Here is a 21,368-nt window from a genome sequence, read left to right as displayed (position 1 = left end):
GCCCTTCCTCAATAATATGCAATCGCCCATCGTTGTGTTTTGTTTCATTTCTTATAGGACCAATATACATTACATTCGTAATACATCTGATCAAAATTTGCTATCCAAACCCATTCGTTCAGGACTTGAATATAGATCTTATTGGCGTTCAGCATCCTTGGAGAGATAATGTGATTTTGTGGTGTGATGCTGCTTCCTATGAAACATGCAATCCGTGGTAACATCAGCTCACCATAGGCCCGTTAACACATGAGAATGAGACGCAATAGCAATTAAATCACACTTGAGCATGTTGGTTGAAGTTTGGGCTGAAGTTGAGTAATGACTGAAATTAGGAGTTCGGGTCGGCATTACTGGTAGTTTGCAGATTTGCTTAAGCGTCGCATGCTCTATGCTCAGCTGGAAGTTGTCATTTTCCCGCATGCTCAATAGTCACGCAGATATCACAATATCTAGGTCATTCGTATAAATTTATGTTTACACTCATCTGGACATTCCTCTTGTGAAAGTCATATTGTGATTAAAGAAACAGTGTCGAATTTCTATGAATCATACCCGCTTATCCTTACGATTGTAACTTGCAATTGGGCATCTTCAACACATGGTGTGATGTTTCATCATCTCCGACTAGGCCCAAGATTGTTTTCCTGATAAACCTCGAATTAATAGCTTTACGAGGCCGTCATATATGGATTAATTTTGAGAACATGAGCGTAATGGATCCGCTTGTCAACTGGAATTTCAACAGCGATCTATCGAAAGTAGCGTACAAATACAACCATAGGCACGGCGGATTCTGTGAATACTTCAATCTGTTTGGCAACTGCTTCGTTTCAGAGTATTGCTTTGAAGTGTCTGAGCATCCAATGAAATAGCAGGCATGGAACAACGCCTTTACGTTGCGAAACGGTCGATTGCCATCTGTAATGTAAATTGATGATGATGGATGGCCCCTTCTCATGCAACGGGCCAGCGAACCGCAAAAAACGAACCCGTCGACCTATTTTCCCATGAGCAAGAATGCTATCTTGCAGAAATAAAAAGTTACAGTTACCAAGAGTTACAACAAGATTTGATGTAATACGAATGCACCAAGATTTCGGCATACAAAACATTAGTTGTGTTTATTGCATAGTATGAGATGAGTAACACAAGGCTCTAACAATGGCGTAAGCAGAAAAATTGGGGAGATGGGGGTAACATTTTTTTTGGTTCAAACTATGAAGTGTTTGTTATAAGGAGAGCCGTAACGATACATTATCAACCCATGAAACGATGTGCTAGTGTGACCAACGCAACTTTTTGGGGCGAACTCTCTCCTACAGAGATTTTCATCAGTAAACTTTATACCTACGACACACACACACACAAGCGCGCGCGCTTTATGTAACGTACCAAGTCCGGTATGATGGGATTTACGAACGAGCAGGATTGGGTAACGGCGAACGTAAAAGTTATCTGTACAATACTGCAAAATAGGCTTTCATGTAAAATCAGTGTTGCTTTTGTGGTATTCATGGTGTTTACGACTATAATGGTCATTCACCAGGCCGATATTCGTTCTTTTGATTCCTTATCTGACGGCATATAGCGTAAACTTTATATCAGATTTACTACTGCTATAACTCATGGAAGGGTTGCTTTCAAAAATTTATAAATTTATGGCACTCATGGTCTCCGATTAAGGCCTACGTGGTATTTGATCATGGTACTCAAAAGATATTGGAATCACTCCCACGCCCCACACCAAACTAAAGAGAAAGCTCTACTGCCGAGATTTCGCAATTCGTAATTCTTCACAGGCCATGTTTTCTTCAATGGGTCACATTCGTACCGCGGGCCCGATATTACAAGGACAGGAGCTTTTCGGCACCGACCATCTATTGTAGGTCTTTATTTCTACCGGCGCGGAGCATGCTGGTGCCAAAATGCGTGTGCTTGATAGTCCCGCAATCGCAGGCTGCACATTCCTGGGTAGGAGCATACCAACTCTCTCAAGCGATACCAAGCGCTATACTGTTCTATCCTAATTGTGAATACAGTCGGACTCAATCGTGTAAATGCTGCGTAATAGAAGCAAAAAAATGAAGTAACACTAGAGACAATTTCCAAGTCAAAGATACCTGTCGCAAAATCTGAGGGGGCTGTATGGCCTATTTCACTGTCTTTTGGCTATGTCAATGCACCAAAGCTATTGCCACGTTCCTGGGTTAGTTGCTTCACTTTATTCAGAATCGCTATCAAAATTGCGCAATAAGTAATTATGATGCTGATTCATGCGCGTGTCATACTTGAGCAAGATGAAGTATTCGCCAGCAAATATACTCGCAATTCATGTTACGTGTTGTTAATTTGTCAGTATACCGAACCGAAATACTTGTCATAATTTCTCGCGATAATTTCCTGTACCAAAGCACCAATTGAATAGTTGCGACATTATAACAATTTCATAAGTAGCAAAGCTCTTCAACTGTACAATGCTGTTTGCCAGACGACGGATGAATTCCTCGTAACTCGTGGTGAAGATTGGATTCGGTTTGTAGCTGGGCAATCGCTCCGATGGTTACGAAATAGGCTGATTGATGCGAAGTGCAGGTGCACTGACTGCTGATTTATTTACTCGGGATCAAGAAACTTTGCATGAAAACGGCAATATCACGAATTGATCTAGTTAGCTGAGTGGTACAACGCCAGGTTATTTATGCAGTCATTTTAAAGAAGAGGTAAATACGATGGTCACATTGATTCACCAGTGTAGCGTTGAAAAGATGTCAAAATATCACCAACCTGAACATATAGTCAAAAGTACAGTGTACTGCAATGTGTCTCACTCTTATCAGTATGTGTACGGGTGATATTTCGAAACAAATTTATTGGGAAGAAAAAAGTTCAAAAATCAGAATCAAGCTAGAATTTATAATCACTACAAAAGTATGCAACCTAAAGAAAGAATTTTAGCATGAGGCTCATGCCAATTTTCCTGACATCTTGCTGATAGGACAGCTGGTATCAGTTATAATGTTAATGCGTAAAATCACTCAGTTTTGCTTCTCGCAGCAAAGACATTTTGCAACACTGCGCTTGGGGTATCAAAACTTCATGATGTTTGAGTTTCAGAATAGATGAATATTCATTATTTGGATATGTGGTTAACATCTAACATTTCAATAAAATTATTAATTCCAATACTTGGGGGATAATGTAGGCGGATTTTGAAAGATTATATAATTTGAAAAGAACGTTATTTCTCAAAGCGATGGATTTGAGTTTTCCGCATGCGGCCCGCGGGTTGCGTGTTGGTGAACCCTGGTTTAGATACTATTTTCTTCCGTGGAAGCCTTGAAACCTTCATTGGCCGTGTCGCAGCATACGAAACATGTAGTACAAGGCTACGAACGTTACTGGAAATAACACATTTCCGAAGTTATGATCATCCCACATTGTCACAAAGTGCAATGATCGGTATGAAAAATACCAACGTATCTTTAATGTGGGGAATAACAGGCGTTATGTATGTGTGGTGGTATAAAAGGTACATATTTGAACGTTGACATATGAGATTCCGTTATGGCGAGATAATGAGTGATGCTCGAATACTCGACTCGAAGCATAATACGTGATTCAGAATCGAATCATTCAGGTATACTCGCTTTTGCCCAGCCCTAATCGACAATGTAATACAACTCGAGCGTTCTGTACTATTCGCGTCATGGCAGCGTGGAAATTCATTGTGGCGTAATCCGTAATTTTACATGTATAATGCGCAAAATTTGCATGATTTATCGTCCTAAAATCTGGGGTGCGCACCATACATGGGTAGGCTACAGTCATTTATCATTTTTGATTGCGCCCAATTAGCAAGGAGCGTATTGATAATTAGCGAGGTTCGTTTGAGCACAACGACACGCGATCTCCTGCTGAGTTCGTTTGCTATTTCCACCGGAGCAAATTTAGGTCATTGACCGCTATGCGGGCGCGAAATCGCAGCTGGCCCGATGTATAACGTCAACAAAACGCCTGAACAATCGCATCTACAACAGGCCAGGTGCGCATGATATCGTCGCTTGCCTGAACAGTGAACAGTCGCATCTGCAACGGGCCTGTTTACACTGGCCCGAAGATTCGCAGTTACGGGCCTGGTGCGCACGATATAATTATTCCCATGAACAATTGCATCAGCAATATGCCTGGTGTTAGAGCGGTGTTTAAAATAAAAATCAATTTAGAACAAACATGTTTAATACAAGGCCCTTTTTCCAATTCATGACTTCACGCAAAGTCAATTGTGACGCCATAGTCAATAGATATTCACAATTGGAAATATAATGTAAATATAGCTCCTTTGACGAAATAGGCTTCCAAGTTCCAACCCCTGTCATATTCGGACCAAAATATATTTACCTGGGTCTGGATCGCCATGCAGAATTTTTTCGGTCGCCAGTCATCATCATCAGAACATTCATTCCGTACCATCCCATATCGTATACGTCGACTGTATTGGGTGGCAATCGTCGTCCGTAGGCTCATACTATATGTTTTTGGAAAGTATTCACACAATTATGACATAATCATACAACTTGAAAATAATTTTTTTTTTTAAAAGGCCTTTGTTTAAAACACTGTTTCAAACATGTTTCAAACAAAATGTTTTAAACCACTATTTGTGTTAAATGCAACCCTACCTGGTGTGCAAGATATAGTCTCTGGCGTGAACAGTAAATAGTGAACAGTGAACAAGAACACGTCTCGGGCCTTGCACGCTTTGGCTCTTATGTCTCCATGGTTTAGAGATGATGCCGTTTGGAATATAATGATTAGCGATGGTTATGTCGTTAACGTGGTTCAAGAGTGACTTCGAATCGCCGCGACCGCGACAGACTTCAACGTGCGTACCGGTTGATTCACGCAAATACCAAAACATAAACATCTCTGGTAACTTATCATACGCGCAAGTCCGTCAGCACGAGACGCTTGTATGATCGGCATTTAGGCATGTAACATGTAATAGCGGACATAATTGAGAATTAAGGTTTGGGTGCGTATTATACATGGGCTTAGGGTACAGGCATTCTCCCAGAGAATCTACAAACCATTTTTAGGGTGCGTATTATGCATGGTGGTGCATCATGCATGGAAATTTACGGCAGTTTTCCGGGGTTTTCCATTTGTATGTGGCCAGTCCATCGCCATACCGACGAGATGGTTAAGCGATGAAGTCACTATTGATACTGACAAGAACGACCCTTCGGACTTCCGTGCTACGTATACAGGTCGTATCAAAAACTTTCATTAAGAAGGAATCGTTGGCAGAAATCTGTTAAATTCTTCAACAGGTGTGCAACCATCCGCGATTTTGCACTATGATATTCACATTGCCACGTATACGTAGCCGTGAAAATATGGCGTGTTTTAGACGCCACGATAAGAGAAGACTTGAGCCCAACTGTATTTTTAATGTACCTCGGTTTCTTCGTGCCATGTTTTCTGATTTATTCAAGGTAAATGGCAATCCGCTACGTGACTCATTTTACGCAGGTATTACTTTTTTCTGCGGATTTCTAAAGTTCGGATCTGAATAGTGAACCGTGACGTGTTGATATTATCAAGAATTTAGGATGGGGTGCCTCGGCCACTCTCTTTCTTGAAAGAAACAGAAGCTAATTGTTTTTTTCTTCTTCTTATTTTTCGCTTTGAAAAGGCAGGTCTCGTTCGCAGTAGCACATAGTAATCTCAGCCAAGTGGTGGTAGCGACATCACGTTTCTGTCAAGTTTAATGCGAAAAGAGAGATAATGTCTGCGTAAGTAAGGTTTCTTCTGAAATTGTTTCAGCATTCAATGCTAATGATATGGTATGGTCGTCGTGAAAGAATCAACTGTTTTATCACTTTAGGTCGTAAATTTTATGATTCCGAGACTTCATTCCAATGCATAAAAACTTCCAGAATGCCGTTCAAGTTGAACTATATTTATAACTGATGTGTTGCATCACCGAAATTACTTTAAATCCTAATAGGCTATTATGTGTTCATAATTCCTATTAGGCGATCTAGCAGGAAACGACCTGATTTACGGAACTGAAAATACATGACCAGGACTCTAAATCTTGTTATTTCACGGTTCTTACGTGGATAGCCAGGTTCTGCAATGTCCGATCCCAACTGATGCGTATTGCAACCCAAGCTCTCCACGCATATGTACGTTAAGATCAACACGTGAGTCTTCCAAATCATAATAAAGGTCGCTAACAGAACAATTGTTGGTGGCAGAATGATATCACCTTTACAAGCACCAGAAAATGCTCGGCAATGTGCGTTCGGAAACGGTACTGCTTCAGTTCAAACCATGAGGCATTAGTGCGAACGGAGTAATATTACCTCAGTTCCACGAAGAGTTGACTAGCGTGGCAAGCGCGCTTGACAACTCATTCTATGGTGATTTATCTAGTCGAAAGCGCAACCCACTCAAGCAGCGCATTGGCTGGGATAAACAGGCGTTTCGGAGTCGTGTTGCTGTAGTGCTGAAACGGTATTTGCGTCACTGGACTGGTGTATCGAAACAGGGCTGTTTATAATAGCTATGGTTGACGAAGTTCCTCTCTTCCAGAAATTGTTTACAAGTCATTGATATTACAGTTCATCATATTTTGCAGGAACACAAGAGGCAAGGCAACCACTATTTTGATAGTCGCTCAAGTGCTTTTCGTGATACTCTACGGACTGTTCGTCGACTACGCGGAAACGGCGGGTCCGAAACCGGAAAATGCCACCGGAGAACATCATTCCGAACTCGAATTATATTATCCAAGTAAGAACCTAAAATTGCTAGTGGCATTATTCAGATCTTTTATCCGATTTTATTTAGTGTTCCAAGACATCCACGTTATGATGCTGGTTGGTTTCGGCTTTCTGATGACTTTCCTGGCGTACCACGGATTTGGTTCCGTCGGATTCAATTTCTTGCTCACCTGCTACGTCATAGAATGGGCGACGTTAGTGAATGGTTGGTTCAAACTGATTGGTTCAGAGGAAAGCACGATCCGACTGGACATATTCAGGTACAACTAGACGTCACTGCCAAGCATATTAAGAGTATAGCCAGCGTCGGTACTCAAGTAGCAGCAGGGCCGTAACTACCGCACCCAATCCTCCCATCCAATCGGATGGGGGTGAGATCGAAGGGGCTCAAAATTAATTCGTAAATAAACATAAATTCTGATGCATTTGTACCGGAATCGGTAAACCTGGCCATTACCGCGCCACGACTCCTCAAGACATATTATATTCAACCTGCATGAGATCCCGTGAAGTGTGCTGCCAAAACATAGGCGGCGAGACAAAAGCCCTCAGAAGTTTGGTTGATCACCCTATATTGGGGGCAAGACCAACGTTTGGGGATTGGCGAAGTGCTGTTTAGGCGTTGAGTCTCAGTAGGAGTAGCTCCGGCAATCTCTATCTAATTACCTGTTAAAAATACTTGAAGTCCAAGCGTGAAGGGTAGGTTTGAAAATACCCATAAGTGGTTTCAAAAGGTCAAGTTGGTCGAGGGTTCACATGAGTTTTCAAAAATGAAATCAGTTACTGTTATACGGGTCTTTTTTGCTCAGCTGTTATGCCAGTTTCACTAACGGAGTAGAAGTGGAAGTGGAAGCAGTCTAAAACAAAACCACTGAGTAATTCATGAAATTGCCAAAGCCTACTTGAGTAGCCTTCTGCGAACAGAACATGACTACTAGACATACTTTCTCGTTACACGCAATATCAAAATTGATGATGCAGGCTACGGAGAGTAATATAACCGCGATATAATGGCATTTACACAAATCTAACAATCAAAGGCCATAAATTCTGCCATTGGCAAACATCTGCTGGATAATCGTGCGAAAGATTATCGAGACGACAGATTTCGTGTCGTTGAGACTGGCCATTTACAGTTTCATTTGTACAACTTCTTGGGGGTACAGAACTTAAATATATAGAACTCTTATTTGTGTGCCTTGGAGTAGACTTTTATCAAAATACACCTGCCAAAGCTGTGTCAACAAAAGTTCTTGTACCATCTAAAAATAGCAGACTTGAGCATGGATTAGGATTTGAAAAAACAGGATTTGTGAAATTTTGTCGGATTTGGATTGGATTTAGATAAGACATTTTTTCAGAACGGATTAGGATTTGGATTGGATTGAACTATTTTCTGGGAGATAAAGATGTCGTGCGGCGAATGGCGACAAACTTTATTCAGATCAGTCATTAAATGTACATATGGATGCTAGGTTATCCCGAATCAAGTGAATCGTTGGTTGTGAAAGAAAATTTTCAAATCCCTCGATTGCATAAATTGTTTTTTTCTTTCTGAATTTCCAGTGTGAATCGGATTAGGATTGGAAATGGACTTGAATATGAAAGTGTTATGGATTAGGATTTGAAGGTTCGGATTTGGATTGGATTAGGACATAAAATTTCAAATCCGCTCATCTCTGAAAAATAGTACATTGAAATGTTCTCGTATTCGAAATTCATGCGGGTGACGTCATATTTTAAGATATGATTGTTGATATACAATGTTTTTTTTGATTACACCTGACGAGTGTCAGCCGAAAATATACTGGTTCATTTCAATATGAATATACCATTCAAATCTAACAAACAACACAAAATTTTACGATTATGACTCATCGTGTGAAAATTTACACCAGAAAATATTTTGCAGTTTCATGGAAGCTGATTTCGCTGTTGCGACTGTGCTAATTTCGTTCGGAGCTGTACTCGGGAAGACTAGTCCCGTCCAACTCATTATCATGGCGACTTTGGAAATTGTGTTCTATAACATCAGCATCTACGTCGGAGTGGCAGTATTCAAGGTAACGCATGGACTCTGTGTCATAGAGTATATTGAAGATCACCTCCATATTTACTTTCGAAATGATCGCAGGCCATTGACGTGGGCGGAGCCATTTTTATTCACATGTTCGGCGCATATTTCGGGTTGACTGTGTCGAGGATGATCTACAAAAAGTCGCAGACGCAGAGCCCAAAAGAAACCTCCGTCTATCATTCTGATGTATTTGCGATGATCGGTATGTGATCAGGGGCCATCATCTCATCGACTAAAAACGAAGCTAAACGTAATTCTTGTAGGCACCGTGTTCTTGTGGTTGTATTGGCCAAGTTTCAACGCCGGTCCTGCCCTGGAAAACGAGCGACACCGTGCGGTGATCAACACCATCCTAAGCTTGTCAGCCAGTACCGTTACTACTTTCGCGCTATCATCAATCGTGAACAAAGAAAATAAACTCGATATGGTAATAAGTGGTGATTAGAGAATCGCTATGTGGAAGCCTCATTGTGACATGTATATGTATGTATTAGGTACACGTGCAAAACGCCACACTCGCTGGCGGAGTAATTATGGGCGCCGCCGCTCACCTTATGCTACACCCATTCGGAGCGATGCTAGGAGGCGTTGTTGCCGGAACCGTATCAACACTGGGTTACAGATACCTACAAGTAGGTTTATTCGGAATGAAAGAAGCGAAAATTAATATAACGCGTAATTTCCGTGAATGCAGCCATGTCTGCAGAAAAGTATCAAGCTTCACGATACGTGCGGCGTCCATAACCTCCACGGTATGCCCGGGATATTGGGCGCTGTCGTGAGTGCGATTGCCTGCGCAGTAGCATCCCGAGAAGTCTACCAGGGAAGGTTTGTACTGCGCTGGACCTATAGAGTGCCACATTCCGAGTTTTGACATATTACACCTCTGAACAGTTACGACGTGCTTTTCCTGCCTGACCGCACGCCTCAGCAGCAGGCGGGTTACCAGATTTTGGCGATGGTATTATCTCTTGCGATTGCGATTGTTAGCGGCGTGCTAACCGGTCTCATGCTGAAGTGCCTGCCCGGAATATTTGACAGCCTTGACGAATCGAGCTACTACGACGATTCTGTATTTTGGGAAGTAAGTCTTTTTTTGCCGCGAACTGGTCAGACATTTTGGATTGAACCGAAACGTGATTCCTATTTCCTTGTGTTATATTCCAGGCCGTGGAAGAGCAGCCGTCTGCTTCATCATCTCCCGGACCGTCCATTAATGTCATCGGAAAGGAGAGAGAAGCTTTGGAAATGGCATCACATTGATCACCGCACTTCACTTTATAGCTATATACTTAACGTTGACCTTAACCATTGTAGTTGAGACACGTGAAACCTCCATATGTCTGTATAAATATATGCCTCACACGTTGCAAAACACTAATCGACGTGGAAAATGAGAAACCGCGGGTTCGGTTAGGATTCAAAATGTTTGATCACAGCAACACCTGAACGAAATAAATTGTCATACTTATAAATCATTGTGATCGTGGTAAAATATCCCGGGGTACATAGCCGGCGGAAATTGAAGGTGCGTTTATCGTGAAATAAGCGACTATACGTTATGACGTTACCAGCGGAAGATATTACAACAGTGACGTGCGATGAGGTTTATGACTGGTGAGGCAATGAATAAGATTCGCAAATATATAAAACCTACACGTTAGCTGATTGAGTTGGCGACCTGTTTCTTATCATCAAGGGCGATTTTTTACTCGAGAAACGGAAGATTTTTGCCATGGATTCCTCCATCAGACGAACACCGATTCTCATAAAAGTACGAATCTCAACTCGAACACATCAAGAAACCAGAATGAGTTATCAAAAGGGATGGTGTGAACCCTTGAAAGGCTCTATATACATTATAGTACACGATACCTAGCGAGGACTCGGGGTACATAATGTCATCATGCCGAAGTACATATTGGCGTCTTAATGTCGCCAAATGTATCAACTGGGGCAATCAAATGATACAATAATTCCATAGAATCAATATCTCTAGTCACTTTGCCAACAATTTCGACGAGGAGTTGAAAGGGCATATAAGCTCACGCCTTGACGGTCTAGACAAGGGGTGGGCAAACTTTTGAGCTCGCAGGCCGCATTCAACATCTGAATCCATTTGCGGGCCGCACTATATAAAATTAAAAATTGAGATGATAAACCAAAACGGAATATTGGTATTTGATTATATAGTGAGGGCATGGAGATGATAAATGTGCTTATTTAAAACAAAACAAACATTGCAAACATAGTGGCGAGATAGGCTCGTCGACCTCACTAACCAATTTGTCAAAACTATAGAGATGAAAGTCGGTTTTCCCAATTCTTAGTTAACAGGATTGAAATTTATATCTGTGAGCAGCGATCTGTTCATTGATTTACTAATTCCACTTTTAGTTCAGTTCCACGACACACAATGCTGACAGCATCATAACCATGTTAGCTTCAAAGTTCAAACACGCTTCTATACGATGTCTGGATAAAATATAAATACCCAAATTCTACGCATGTAGAGAACGAATCGTTTGTATAAGAACATCACTGAAATAATTAAAACTTGAGTGGCTAATATGAAATCCCACTCGTGATCCGAATTATGTCAATCTCGTTTAGGATTTATGTGATGTTTGGTTATTGAAACGTTTCAAACTGCGTGGACCTTGAGATCGGGCTGTCGCGCCAGAAATTAAACATAGAGTACGGAAGTATTTACCTTAAAACAGTGGTTCTCAAACTTTTCAAGGCACGACCCCATCTTATGTTGGTGATTGATTCTGCGCCCCCTTATCATCACATCACAAAACTCAACCAGGGTGCTAGCAAACACAACGGATAGCTTGTTGGCACGGAACGTTACGACTGTGGATGAGAGATTTTGAAATATGAAATTGACACTAAATACAGAGCAATAAATATGAAGTCAATAAGAATCGTGCCGATCGCGAACAATTTTTCAGTGGAGCTCAGCTTCGCACCTCCTTCAGATGCATTCACCCGAGTTTTAGAATCACTGTTTTAGAATTAACATGATGATATATACTAATAAAATTTTTAATCAAGTCCCTGCATTAATTCAATTTTGAGTACGCATTTTATCAATATTTTTAAAGGTTTCTTCAGACTCTCGCGGGCCGGAGAGCACGGTGTGGCGGAGCGCATGCATTTGCCCACCCCTGGTCTAGGCCATTGGTTCTCAACCTTTTTTTCAACATTCCCCACTTCAGATTTATTCAGAGTCTTCATTCCCACTTCCCGAAACTCCTCTACCCTTTAAAATAAAGTTACGCCATTCTTAGATCCTAAAAAAGGACACTTTTTACAAATTTTGAAAGCTCCAAGGTTATTGATGATTTTGAAAAAAATTCGACCGACAGTTTTGTGTTGACTAAAAAAAGGTCATCACTTTGACTCGGCTCCCGATTTTTCATGAAACTCTGAGGTTCGCTGCGTCGGAGTCGCATTTTTCGTGGCATTTAAATCGTTTTCAGAGAAAAAGAGGACAAATTCTAAAAAGAGGACATTAAAGTGTCCTCCGAAGACACTTTCAATTAATAATTTTCGATAATACATCCCAGAGCATTTAAGTGGTAACGGTAATCGCGCATGATGTCTGTAAATATGTAGACTATCCTCTGTATAATGTTTAACAAATGCGTCTATTGCCCCCCAGAAACCATCGAATTTCCCACCAGTCGGGAATTCCTCACCGGTTGCGAACCACAGGTCGAGACCAGATCGGACAATGTACTGTGACGTAGATATTGAGCAGAGTGTAAAACAGGTTTCTGTACTTGCTAATGATATTACCCCATTCACAAGTTATGCAGCAATAGCCAACACCTCAATCGCACAGATTTCGTTCTTATGATACTAAAAAATATGAAGTCAAGACTGACATCGCACACCTGACAGATTTTTTACATCAGACAGCGATATCTATTCATTCAATTCCATTGATTGGTGGAACAAGCATCATTTGCTGACTACATGTAGTGTATTTCGCTCTTGATGATGTGTAATTGCGGGTCAAACTCACAGCAGAGAGTCACTAAATATTCAGAAACGGAAAGCTGGATATTTCGAGCAAGCTTTTGTAACAAAGCAATTAATATTTTTGATATTGCCTATATATCATTCTATTTGGGCTGCCAGCACCATATATAGAGTGGCCCGCCGTTGAAATGCAAAATATCGCAACCAAAGATGTTATAATGAAGTGAAAATGGTAATGAAAGAGACTCGCAGTGCACCTAACAAGGTTTGATTGTGAAGGTGAACTTCCAAATTTCCAAGGTTCACACATAAAACACGAACGTTAACCTCACGTTCACACCATCCCTACCTTACCACGGTACGATAAGAGAGCTAAGAAGCTATATTAATATGTAACAATACCATATCAGTAATAATTGCTTTCATAACCAAAGATCAGTGACGTGCAGTCCAATGAGGCAGGTGAGGAAGTGCCTCACCTGCCGTCTGGATGAGTAAGTGAAAATTGAGAAACCCCTCCATGAGTCGATAATTATATTGATGTTACACATCCACGTTCATAATAACTCAATTTGAACATTTTTTGATCCAACATCATCAATTTACATCATTGTCATCAAAAATACACCGGGAAAAGACAGGTGCGGCACAGGTGAGGCACGGGCGGGTGGTGTCTATCTGCAACAATGCAATTGATCATAAATAGCTCGGAATTCTTAATAACTGGTATCAATGAAACGCTATGGTCACACTGATTCCGGATATCAAAATATTAACAGTGTCAGGGCACCATAGCCATCAAAAATCGCCAAGGAAGGGGACCTTCGCCTTTATTACAGACAATGCCATCGTAGAGAAACAACGGCTAGATGCGGCACAAAATACCTGGAAACCTGGATACCTGGAAACGAATACGCCGACGAGCAAGCAAAGAAAGCGATACAGAAAATAACAACTGTGCGTTACCCAGTTCCTCAGAAAGACATTAAAGCACTTGTCCGCTATCACTGCGAAAGGGCGTGGAACATTGAGTATCAATCCGATACCAGAGGTTCCCACTACAAACAGTTTGTTGAATCAATTTTCGTATTACCGCCTCAGGCATCCATTCGAGTATACGACCGTATATTATTCCGTCTGAGGACGGGTCATTGTCTCCTGAACTCGCATTTATACCGTATCAACTGCTCGGATACCCCCAATTGTGGAACATGCGGCACTCCAGAAACAGTATCGCATTTTATATTATATTGTTCTCGATTTGATTTTCACCGTCGATTTCTAGTTGAATCGTGCAACTATTACGGCATCGTATTTTCTCTTGAGAATGTTCTCATGTCCCCCCAACTGGTTACCCCGGTGGTGGAATTTGTTCTGTCGTGTGCGAAATATCTTTGAAATATTGTTTACGCCAATCATCTCGTACGTGGCGCAAAAGACATAATCGGTTATAAGCGCCACTAGTCCAATAATAATAATAATAATAATAATAATAGTCAGGAGCAACCGCCCGGATATAATCGTCAAACTAAAAAAGAAAAGAGAATGCTTATTCATTGAACTGGCTGTCCCAGCTGATCACAACCTACTGCAAAAAGAATCAGAAAAATACTCCAAATACGCAGACCTCAAAATGGAATGTGAGAAAATGTGGCGATGCAAAATAAACATTGTACCGATAGTCATTGGTGCTACAGGGGTCGTGAGCAAAAAACTCATGAGACATATCCAACAAATTCCGGGTAACGTTCGATTCGACATGATCCAAAAGATCACATTATTGGGCACTGTGCACATTCTTCGGAAGGCCTTGAATGCACCACTGGACTAAAATTACGCTTGTGAATCACAGCATAATTTCTGTAATTTCGATTCTTCATCTTCAATCATCTCTACCTCTGCTCTGTAACCCTTGCCAATTCTTCATCTGCTGCAATTCTGTAATCTGACTTCTCCGTGTATTGTATAGGAATAACAATTTGAATGTATTACTGAAATTTTAAAAATTTACTCCAATCTCGCCATTTTCCTTTGGGGGCAGGTTGCTCCCCGGATTATGTGTGTATCTACCAGTTTTACTGTGAATAAAGAATATATAATAATAATAAGGCACAAAACAAATCTGCTTCATGCACTTTTCGCTAACAATTGGACAATCGAAACATTTTGAAACGCGCTATCGATTTCGTACTTATGTAGCTGTTATGTATTTTGCATCCATAGCTATACGTTAAATTGTGGTATGTCATAGCTACTTGCATAGGCTTCATTGTCGTTGTTCGTGTCCTATATATGCTGTGTTCGACTGCGATCCCTTTAACCCCTTATATTGTGGCATGTGATAGCCATAGCCATATACCTACAAAGCCTACGTTGTTGTTTTTGGTTGGTGGTGACACTCTTAAACACTAGATCTGGTGTATTTTGACTTGACCTAGTGGATTTTCTTCCGAAATTCGGCAAATCTGGTGTTTTTTCACTGAAAAAATGTAACTGGAGATGCTTTTTTGATGTTTTTCGAATAATTTATACAGGAAAGCCTACTTGAAGAGATCTTAATTATTATTTGTCAAAACTTGCCCATTTAGCACAATAAGGCCAGTCCTTCATGTATCATAGAATGTGGAATTGCAACGGCTATCAGTGGCAAAGAAAATGCTCTCTATACCCGCTGCTGTTGTTATTCACCTTTTAGGTCTCTTTATCAGGTGCTTTACGTGCTTGCGTGCGTGTTAACACGTTTGCGTGCGTGCGTGTGTGTGTTGGGGGGGGGGAGGCGGCGTGCCTCGCCAGCCATGAACCTCGCCGCACGTCACTGCCAAAGATGTAGCGGGGCGCATGCGGCCCACGTGTTGAGAACCCCTGCTTTACATATCGGATGTTATCTTACGGTTGACGTCTATTGCGATCATCTGCAGAGTTTAAAAGTCAGATTTACACAGGTATAAGATTGGAAACGACAAAAGAGCTGTTAATGTAGCTTGCTCGGAAATATTTGAAAGACTATGCTCCATCGACTGATGATTTGCCCAAAATTGAGTCAATAAGGAAGCCTTTTTAAACTTGTCTTTCCACATCTGTCGGCGTTGCAATTCAAGCAACTGTTCAGTAATGTAGTCCGTATCTCGAGTTCTACTGATAATAGAAAACTATAGATTGTTTCTGTGATCAGCACATGTCCCTACCGGGGCTTACGATATTCACGGCCTTATCTCGCACAGAACGCGGGCAAGAGCTAACAGGCCGATGCTCATAAAACAGACATCAGCGATTATGTACGATTTCGCTTCTCGCTACCAAACGCCTTTCCTCAGATGAGTCTAACAGAGCCGTAGAACAGGCGAAAGCCGTACTTACGCGAAAGAAAACAAGTGACAGCGCCGCAGATGCAGTTATTCAGCAAGTAAGCTAACTATTGAGAATACCCCGACTTGCTCATGCAAAGTATTTTATTGCATGGAACATCAATCAAAGAACGCGAAGAATAAACTGGTAGAAACGATCATGTGGCTTTGTCATATAAGCTTCGATCATAAGTACTGTTAATCAAATGTATCACTGAAGTATGCAAGTTGCGTTTTGCTCAAATGCCGTTTTTAAAATTCCTTCACAGCGACTTTTCTCACAGAACCATTTACCAGCTTCTGCTTGTTATTGTAATAGGCCTATATGTTCACAATAATTTTGCACGCTAATTTCAAATCTCGATCTCGATGATCACAACATGCAAAGCAGTGTTGGGATGACTCGAGACAGACTCGAGTCAACTTTTTCGAATGACTTGACTTGACTCGGCGCTTCAAAAATGTGGATTGACTCGTGACTCGGAGCAAAATTTACCAGTCAATTTCGAGTCATCAAGTAAGCGGTGTCGAATAAATCGATGTATTTTGTCCATGTTCGGACTATTCACGTTTCGCCGTTGTAACTTCTGAGAGCAACCAGTTATTCACTGATTGTACGTTTCACTAATACTACATTGTTACATTACAAATACACTGATCGCATACGAAATGATCACAGCTTTTGTTGTCGTAGTAGCAGATTAATTCAACAGCAACGTATCGCTGTTTATTGGACTATAGATAACTAACCTACGGTTAGTTATCTATAATTGGACGGCTCTGTCCTTACATTGCACGGCGCTCACCTTTACCAACCCCCTTGTATGATTTAAATCTAACAAATATATTTTATGCATTTATATCCTCACGGATGTGTATAGATGGCTAGTGTATTGTACCATGTACGATATCAATTTCGTTCATCTTCTCGAGGCTTCGTATCGATCCTTATTTTGGCTGATAATAAAATAATGTAGCATGTAGCTCAGAGTTGTCATACTCGACTGACGTCGCGGGTCGAATTCAAATATACAGATCACTCGCGGGCCGCACCAGTCAAATGATTCCAAATATCATTAACTCTTAACTCAATACATGCACTTTTTCGCATTCTCGAAATTGGGTGTTAATGTCAGCGATTTTCTCCTGACGATAACTACAATCACAACTCCGCTGTCGGGTTGTTATATGTGGCCTATGAACAATGAACATACTCGAAATTTGCTATGCTGGAGGAATATTTATTAGTAGTATTTCTTAATACAAATTCGAGAAATGTGTTGGATAAAATCACGCAATTTTCAACATATACTCGGAATTCATTCGCGGGCCGAATGAAATCGTTTGGCAGGTCGTATGTTTGACACCCCTGATGTAGCTATAGAGTTACCTACGTATTTTATTAGAAGTTTTACGTATTCGTGAGCGATTTCACAATTTCGGAGATATAGCCATCCATATGTCAATTGAGATAAAACTGCAATATTTGAAGATAATGGCGTATTTACTGATTGATCATCATATATTTCACAATCGTTGTCTGCCAATTTTCGTCTGAAATGCGATATTCCTAGCCGCCGTTAACGATAAAGCTAACGTTGGCTTTGAAAGTTATCTTAGCAATTGGTGAGTTAAAATGATTTGATAATAATACATAATTTGCGATTCTTCAATTGACCAAACGGGTCATTTGGGCGGTTTGCATATTCATCGCCTGGAAGCAACGTTTAATTTGAGTTCAAACATCGATTTGCAGAAGTAGTCACAGTGGTCAAATTAACCTCTTCAAGTAGAATAAGCGCAAGCGGCACAAAGAATTCTATTCTCAAGTACGAGCAGAGATAGAATATCTGAGAGCAACCTAAATCTACTTCAAGCAGCGCTCGGTAATATTACTGCTGCGACTCCATCAAGTCAAAAACTGGTGGATAAACGAGTTGCTGTGAAATTAACTGAATTCAGTATAGCATCTCATGAAATACATAGGAGATGGCGCTACATTTGGCAAACAACTGTCTCCAGCTTCGTCTCAATTAAAAGTTCACGAACAGCTATACGGCAAATTGAAGAATGCGAGTACGATTCTCCATCCTAGTTTACTAAATCGCCATCCAATCATAAATTACGAGTCATAGTGTTGAGAGTGCTCTCGAGCTGTATACTCTCTGACCACTGCAGCCTGCTTCGCGATTCCTAAATCTTCCTCGGAAGCAGGGCTTTGGAGCCGGAGCCGGAGCCCCGGAGCCGTGCATTTTTACCGGAGCTGGAGCCGGAGCTCTATATAAAATTCAGCCGGAGCCGGAGCCAGTTATTTGAGGGGTAGCTCCGGCTCCGACGTTTTTCATAAGATGCTATTATATATGCAACAACCATATCTGCTGAGTACATCGAATTCAACAGCATGCCTTCGCGAAATGAAGAATCTTTTTCTCTTTGGCGCTACATTTTTCGACTAACCATGTTCCTGGGGGTTTAACAGCAGAGCAGTCGTATGTTCAATGTTCAATTTTCATACATGAGTGCCGAACCTCGGTATGCGACATATGCCTGTGAATATTGTGGGTATTCGGCATACCCGCAATTTCATCATCAGCACAACCTTATTGTATACGGTTCGAAAATAATGATCGCTATGCATTACGCGAAATGGGAGAGATGATAAAAACGTGATTTCGTTGCACATGTCGATATGACGAGCACGAGCCGAGAAATTCCGTCTCATCATTGCTATGAATCGGATAAGCAAATACTCGTTTTTTCGTGATAGTTGTTTAGTCGGGTCACGAAAGTGGACAGTGTTATTGCGAGTATGCAATTATGCATGCTAATTGCAATTCATTACTGCGCATCATTGTCATTCACTCCAGTAAGGATTTTCGAGCTTAAATAGGGGATGGCAGAAGATTAGGTCAAAACCCCATAGTATTCTATGTTGGAGACAAACTACTGATTTAATACGCGATTTCCAATTTGTAATCATCTGTTTCGTAAACTTGTAAATGTGCAATGTGCATACTGCATAGTTTAATTCGTTATGGGCATGGAGCAATGTGCATGGCACAGTGTTTATTTCGATTATTCGATTCATTTCAACGGGAAAATATTATTCCGATAAACTTGATCGACACCGGATGGACTGGTAACGAGTGTACCAATATCGAACGTCAAACCATTGGCCATTTGGTACAAATCGAATTTCTATTGATTACGTCGTTATATCCGCCCATTTTGCCCTTACTACAGTTACAGTTGAATAATAATCGCATATCTAAAGATTGAATTGAGCTGTATGGCCTAATGGTAATGAGTACAGTGCCAGTGTTAAAACGCCGCATCAGAATTTTAATGCTGTGGCACGGAGTAAAGTGCTTTTTTAGTTTATTGTAATATACGACGATTTACTAAAAATGTGACTGGACCCTGTATCTGCCAATGCGTCGAAACTGATATTTTAGTCCATTCATCAACATCCCAAGTGCCGCGGCCAGACTAATCATATTTTTGGTTGGCCTAGCGAGTTCACAATCTGAGCAATTCAATTTCGCTAATATAACAGAATTTCGATAATAGCCTATAATGTGAAATTAGCTCGCGGGCTACTCAAAGCCTTCTCGCGGGCCACATATGGCCCCCAGGCCGCGGCTTGCTCACCCCTGATACAGACAGACACCTTCGATAGTTTTCAGAGCAGGAGCAGGAGCTGGAGCCGGAGCAGTGGTAATAATGCTGCTCCGGAGCTGGAGCCGGGGCTGATGTATGATAGAAGAAAGCTCCGGAGCCGGAGCTGGAGCAATACAAATTTACGGCTGCTCCGAAGCCCTGCTTGAAAGCGACAGGGCTCATATCACTGTGATCGCGTTGCTCAACGCTTGAAGCAAATATGGAGTGCATAGAATAAGGCCTACAATGACTTATGGTCCCACGGAACTAAGAAATGCACGTTTCATTTCTGATCCTACACCGAGTGTATAGCTTTCACACTCCGACCCGTGACGAACGCAAAGAAAAAGATACCATACTATAGTATGATTCAATTATATTGGGATTATTATTATCAAATACATGGTGCTACTTGCGACGCAGTAAACAAAATTATTCAAGGTACTCTCAAATTGCTCTCAACAACTATATCGACTAATAATCCACCGTTCCCTGACTTAAAACGTTGCAGACTATCATATCATGGTGGCGTCAGATCTGCGGTAGATGAGGTTGCCAGTGGGTAGTAAGGAATTGTATTATTTGCCGGGAACAGGGGTTGGAGGTCTTGCACGCGCAGTTGTTGGCGGGTTGGTGATGGTGGTAGTTGGAGTGGTGGTGGTATCTGGATGGGTCATTTTAGGTGGGTTTATAGCAGTGGTGACGTCTGAATGGGTCATTTTAGGTGGGTTGACAGCAGTGGTGACGTCTGGTCGGTCTGGACGAGTCATTTTTGGTGGGTTGATAGCAGTGGTGACGTCTGGATGGGTCATTTTAGGTGGGTTGACAACGGTGGTACCGCTATGGGGCTGAGGTCTTGCAGTAGTCGGGGATTCACCTAATGGGGTCGTGGGTCTTCTGGTGTAGGCATTCGGGGTTGTGCTGTAGAACGGGCTTGTATATCCCGTGGTGAAATCGGTGAAAGGTGGAGATGTTGGCATGTAGCCGGATCCGTCCGTGCTGAAAAATATGCCAGTGAAAGACCGTTTAATCATTGCCTGGTTTGAATTGGATCAGTGGTTCCCAAACGGTGGGGAATTCCATGGTTTCTGGTGGGGAATAGACGCATTTGTTCAAAATTATATACAGGACAGTCGACATATTCACGGAGACACATGCGCAATTGCCGCTACCAGTTGACTGCTCTGGAATGTATGTATCGAAAATTATATTGCCTGTTGTTCACAAAATCTCATTTTTGACTCTGGATGGCCAATGATGGCGTCACAAACGCATCCTGCAAGACTAATTTGACGTGGAATAACGCTTTCGCGAAATTATGAGCGTTACTGGTATCGGTTCACAATTCGTTTTATGTTGCAGTTATAGGCGATTTTTTTGCGTACTGGTGTAGTTGTGTGTCTTGTGAAGTCAAACCAGCAAAAAGCTGCTTTGTGACGACAAAATTGCAGGGTAGTGGGGAACAGGACCGTAATTTCCCCACCCCAAATCCCCCAATTC

General features: G+C 41.5%; 2 protein-coding genes across 4 annotated transcripts in view; one reads left to right on the top strand and one right to left on the bottom strand.

Annotated features, from left to right (window-relative positions):
* The window catches only part of LOC145441286 (ammonium transporter Rh type B-like), a 56,616-nt gene that overhangs the window by 10,082 nt on the left and 25,166 nt on the right, over nucleotides 1–21,368 (top strand). The window contains exons 1-10 of one of the 3 annotated variants that reach the window (XM_080319109.1): nucleotides 5,646–5,798; nucleotides 6,650–6,804; nucleotides 6,862–7,054; nucleotides 8,707–8,857; nucleotides 8,929–9,073; nucleotides 9,135–9,298; nucleotides 9,366–9,503; nucleotides 9,566–9,699; nucleotides 9,766–9,955; nucleotides 10,039–10,346. The exons of 1 other annotated variant lie outside the window; for it this stretch is intronic. In XM_080319109.1, coding sequence (XP_080175235.1) covers nucleotides 5,791–5,798; nucleotides 6,650–6,804; nucleotides 6,862–7,054; nucleotides 8,707–8,857; nucleotides 8,929–9,073; nucleotides 9,135–9,298; nucleotides 9,366–9,503; nucleotides 9,566–9,699; nucleotides 9,766–9,955; nucleotides 10,039–10,134 — 1,374 coding nt within the window. In that variant the 5' untranslated portion in view covers nucleotides 5,646–5,790 and the 3' untranslated portion in view covers nucleotides 10,135–10,346. Of the gene's footprint in view, nucleotides 1–5,645; nucleotides 5,799–6,649; nucleotides 6,805–6,861; nucleotides 7,055–8,706; nucleotides 8,858–8,928; nucleotides 9,074–9,134; nucleotides 9,299–9,365; nucleotides 9,504–9,565; nucleotides 9,700–9,765; nucleotides 9,956–10,038; nucleotides 10,347–21,368 lie in introns of those variants that run through there. One more of the 3 variants, XM_080319107.1, reaches the window with a different exon arrangement.
* LOC145441285 (uncharacterized) overlaps nucleotides 20,428–21,368 on the bottom strand; it is a 93,122-nt gene continuing 92,181 nt past the window's right edge. The window contains exons 23-24 of the mRNA XM_080319105.1: nucleotides 20,593–20,867; nucleotides 20,428–20,550 (exon numbers count right to left, since the gene is read on the bottom strand). Of these exons, the coding sequence (XP_080175231.1) occupies nucleotides 20,447–20,550; nucleotides 20,593–20,867 (379 nt within the window). The 3' untranslated portion in view covers nucleotides 20,428–20,446. The remainder of the gene's footprint in view (nucleotides 20,551–20,592; nucleotides 20,868–21,368) is intronic.

This window comes from Botryllus schlosseri, chromosome 6, assembly GCF_051294905.1.
Source record: "Botryllus schlosseri isolate E-star chromosome 6, Bs_hap1, whole genome shotgun sequence".
Lineage (NCBI taxonomy): Eukaryota > Metazoa > Chordata > Ascidiacea > Stolidobranchia > Styelidae > Botryllus > Botryllus schlosseri.
Note: the sequence above shows the minus strand (reverse complement) of the source record. Positions and strands in the feature narration are given on the sequence as shown.